This window comes from Belonocnema kinseyi, chromosome 7 (genome assembly GCF_010883055.1).
Source record: "Belonocnema kinseyi isolate 2016_QV_RU_SX_M_011 chromosome 7, B_treatae_v1, whole genome shotgun sequence".
NCBI classification, from domain to species: Eukaryota; Metazoa; Arthropoda; class Insecta; order Hymenoptera; family Cynipidae; genus Belonocnema; species Belonocnema kinseyi.
Window position 1 is genome coordinate 2,611,080 of NC_046663.1, and position 4,240 is coordinate 2,615,319.

At 36.9% G+C, this 4,240-nt stretch overlaps 1 protein-coding gene across 1 annotated transcript in view; it reads left to right on the plus strand.

The window, feature by feature from the left end:
* The window catches only part of LOC117177246 (peptidoglycan-recognition protein LC-like), an 11,547-nt gene extending 10,566 nt beyond the window's left edge, over positions 1–981 (plus strand). Inside the window, exon 3 of the mRNA XM_033367828.1 lies at positions 324–981. Coding sequence (XP_033223719.1) covers positions 324–883 — 560 coding nt within the window. The 3' untranslated portion in view covers positions 884–981. The remainder of the gene's footprint in view (positions 1–323) is intronic.
* Positions 982–4,240: the final 3,259 nt, after the last annotated feature.

Below are 4,240 nucleotides of genomic sequence, written 5' to 3' on the forward strand. Positions count from 1 at the left end.
TGAAACTATAGCTACAAGCTATCTAAGGATGGTACTATAGAACGCCACCTCAAGGTAGGCCTAGTGGCGCCATCTCTTGGCCAGGCCGGAAACTTATCAATCTACCCTCGTAGATGTATTATTGATTGTATATAGTGATGCCCAGACTGAGAATACATTCACATAAATGCATTTACAAATATCGACCCTTATGCATAATAAGACTTCTGACTGCCAAATGTTTAGTGTAGTTATGATTATATAATATACTTGACGATTGTTGCATAATAAATATTTTTAATATTCACAGATAAACAATCAAGTATGTATACTGTTTGTTTTAGATGTGTGGATACACGGCGTTAAATTTGTTTCACGAGAAGAGTGGCTTGCTCAGCCTCCAGCTCAGCCTCTGGCAAAAATGTCCTTGCCTGTGAAATATGTGTTCATCAGTCATACAGTTTCTGACTTTTGCTACACGCAATCGGAATGTACAAAAAAAGTGAGACTGACTCAGACTTACCATATTGAATCCAATCACTGGTCAGATATCGCCTACAGTTTCCTGGTTGGTGGAGATGGTCTCGTTTATGTTGGCCGCAGTTGGGACAATGAGGGAGCCCATACATTCAACTGGAACAATATAAGTATTGGCATTTCCTTCATTGGTACTTTTAATGATTTCATTCCACCAAAGAATCAACTTCATGCTGCTCAGAAACTCATCGAATTGGGTGTTAAGGAGGGGAAAATAACGGAAGATTACATTCTATTGGGTCATCGACAAGTTGCCAAAACTTTGAGTCCTGGGGATGCCCTTTATAAAATTATTCAGACATGGCCTCATTGGTCACCATACCCATATGGACAAAATAGCACAAGCAGTACTACTACTAATGATTAATTTGTCTAAATTATCAAATTCATCGATATTTTCGGAACTGGACAACATTACATAATTCTCGTTTGGAAATTACTAGCTTGAAAAATATTTTTTTATTTTGACAGGATACAATTAAGTAATAATAACATGACTGGAATTATTTTTAAATTGAAACTTTTGAAATTTAAATGCAATCCTGAATTTTGTAAATGGTTTTATCCAGATTTTTTTATAAATCAGTACTGTGCCCATTATTTAAAATCGAGTTTTTATAGCTACTCTCTGTGATAATTATATATAGAAATACACTCACTTTATGTAAAATTTTAAAATCGTAACAAAAAAAAAATTTAGTTATTTTATAGACTTTTGTTTACCACTTATCTCGATGTGAAAAAAGACTATTGTATTAAAATTGAATCAATACGACATAGATCATCAATCATTTTAGAGATAGATCAGTTTTATTTTGATCTTATGTTCCTCTTTTCTGTAAATAAACTTCTCCTCATTAATGAAATTTATTATAGTTGTCGTTAGTTTTTAGTAAAGAAATGATCATTTTTCAGATTCTTCTTTTTATATCTTAATTCTTATCGATGATAAGTTATGAATACATAATTATTAGGTGTATATAAAACTTACAATAAATAAACCCTTTAACAACTTTCATGTACAATTTACAGGTGCGATTATCTAAGAAATTTGCATTGTAAATGTGAGCTTGCTGTGTGACAGTGTATTAAAACACTATCGAGAAAAGATAACACATGCTCAAAATGCAACCTCGTATATGTCGTAAAAGAATTTTAATTACAAACGTGAAATTTTTATCTTATTAAATCTCTCAATATGGCATGCACTTGGAATACGAACCGTGTTTAGACTTAGTAAATAAAAACATAAATCTACTTCTCAAACTTTCTCTGCCTAACTATTTTCGTTTCTAAGGGCAGAATTTGTAAAGTCCTTTAGGTTGAGCCCAGGTGGTTTGGCACCACCTGGGCATCGTCCTTAACTGAATTCGCAAATCTTCTGTCAGTGAATGCGCTCGCATAAAATCTTCCAACCATTATAATTCCAAAATTTGACGGGTCTTATAAGGATTCAGTAAAATTTTGCAATGCTTTCAAGACAATGGTACCTGACAAAGTTGGACTTACAAATATTCAACAGTGTTATTATTTAGACGAGGGGCAACATTCGTTGCTCTGAGGCAGCTCATTGACGATACTAATAACAATTCGCTAGTATTAAAATCGCTAAATGAGGATACGGATGCCTGGGACACAGTAATAATACATCTTTTAATCTCAAAATTAGACGCACTCACTAAAAGAGAATGGGAAAAACGGTTGATCTCGATGCCTGGGAAACCGACGTTCGAAGAAATTCTAAAGTTCTTAAAAAATCATTGAAAATATATACAGCTCGAAGCTGCAGGCAAGCCAGACTCTAATCAAATAAATTATCAAAAGAAATCAAGTATAAATAATTCCAGTTTAAAATCCTTTAAACGTCTAACATCTCATGCTACGACTAAAAAACTGTGCCCACTTTGTCATGAATCTCATGCGCTTTATTACTGTACAAAATTTCTTGCGCTCCCGATTGAAGCTTGTATTGATGAGATTAGGAAAATGCGATCCTGGTTCAATTGCTTAACTCCTGGTCATCAAAATAGACAATGGAAAGCCGGACCGTGCAATAAAAGTCATAAAAACACAACTCTTTACGCCACCTTGATTACGATAATACTCGAGTGAACCAGGACAAAGAAAAAATTGAAGCATCGGCTTTACCGGTAGAAAATGCAAGCCAACAATCTACAAAGACGACACTTGTTACTGATTGAATTCTCTCTCCAGAAAATGAAGACGTAACGTTGGGCACTGCCATCGCTTGAGTAGAAGACAACCTGGGAAACCGTCACGAATGTCGCGTCTTGCTCGATTCATGTTCGCAAGTTAATCTTATGACACAAGAATTATGTGAAAGACTTAAATTTCCGGTTGCAATTTCGAATACCGTAGTCTCTGTTGTATGCAAATCTACTCAAGAACCAAAATACTATACAAGTGTTAGGTTTACGTCGCGTTCGACTAACTACGAGGGTGAATCAAATATTAAACGGAATTCTTTTTTAATATTTATTTATTTATAAAACAATACAAAAATACTATTGATTATTTTTCTACATAGTCTCCTTCATGCTTTACACATTTTTTCCAGCGGTTCGGAAGCTTGTTAATTCCTTGCTCGTAGAAACTTTGAGGTCGAGTCATCAACCAATTGCGCACGAATTCCTCAACATCTTGATCGTTGTCAAATCGTAATCCTCCAAGTGCATCTTTCATGGGCGCAAACAAATGATAGTCACAGGGTGACAAATCTGGGCTGCATGGAGGATGCTCAAGGGTTTCCCAATGCATATCCTCCAGTTTTTGTTTCGTTTCACCCGCCGTATGTGGCCTGGCATTGTCATGAAGAAGGATGACGTTTCTGATGGGGTTACCGCATCTTTTGCTTCTGTAAGCGGCTTTTGCTGCCTCCAACAGCTGGCAGTAGTAGGCAGCGTTAACCGTACGTCGATCATGTAGGAAATCAAGGAGCAACACTCCTTTGTAGTCGAAAAAGACGGTCGCGAGGACCTTACCGGCTGAGAGACGGGTTTTGGCTTTCACAGGACCGGCTTCGTCTTTCCTTCGCCATTCTTTACTCGCCATCTTGGACTCGGGAGTGTAATCAAACACTTGAGTTTTAGACAGAGTATCATCCCCATACTGATCCTTCAATCGAGTTAAAATTTCGCACGGCTTAACGCCTTCTTGAGTTAAAAACTTTATTATAACCCGTTGTGCAACGGACGCTGGAACCTGTTGCTCACTCATAGCTGTACTGACGAATTGACTGAGTCAAACAGCTCACCAAGCGTTTTACCCACTCCTAATACACTACATTACCAGAACCTACACTGTGAGAGTGCTTGCGATTGGCTAAGAAAAGTATTTGTAAAATTCCGGTTTATATTTGATCCACCCTCGTATTTTAAACGAATTAATTGTTTAGTCACCCCGGAAATTACTGATGATATGCCAGATCTTCTCGTGCGTCGAATTGACTTTGAAATTCCTGACGGACTTTTACTGGCCGATCCAACCTTTGATAAGATACGGCCTATCGATCTCTTACTTGGAGCAGGGATTTTCTGGAAACTCTTGTATGTAGATAAGATTTATCTACGCAGTGATCCACTTATTTTGCAGAAGACGCAGCTCGGATGGATTTTTGACCATGGAACGTAAACTATTAAAATTTACGGAATTCCGAGAAAAGTACGTTAATTTTCTAGAAGATTATGAAGGTCAAGGGCACATG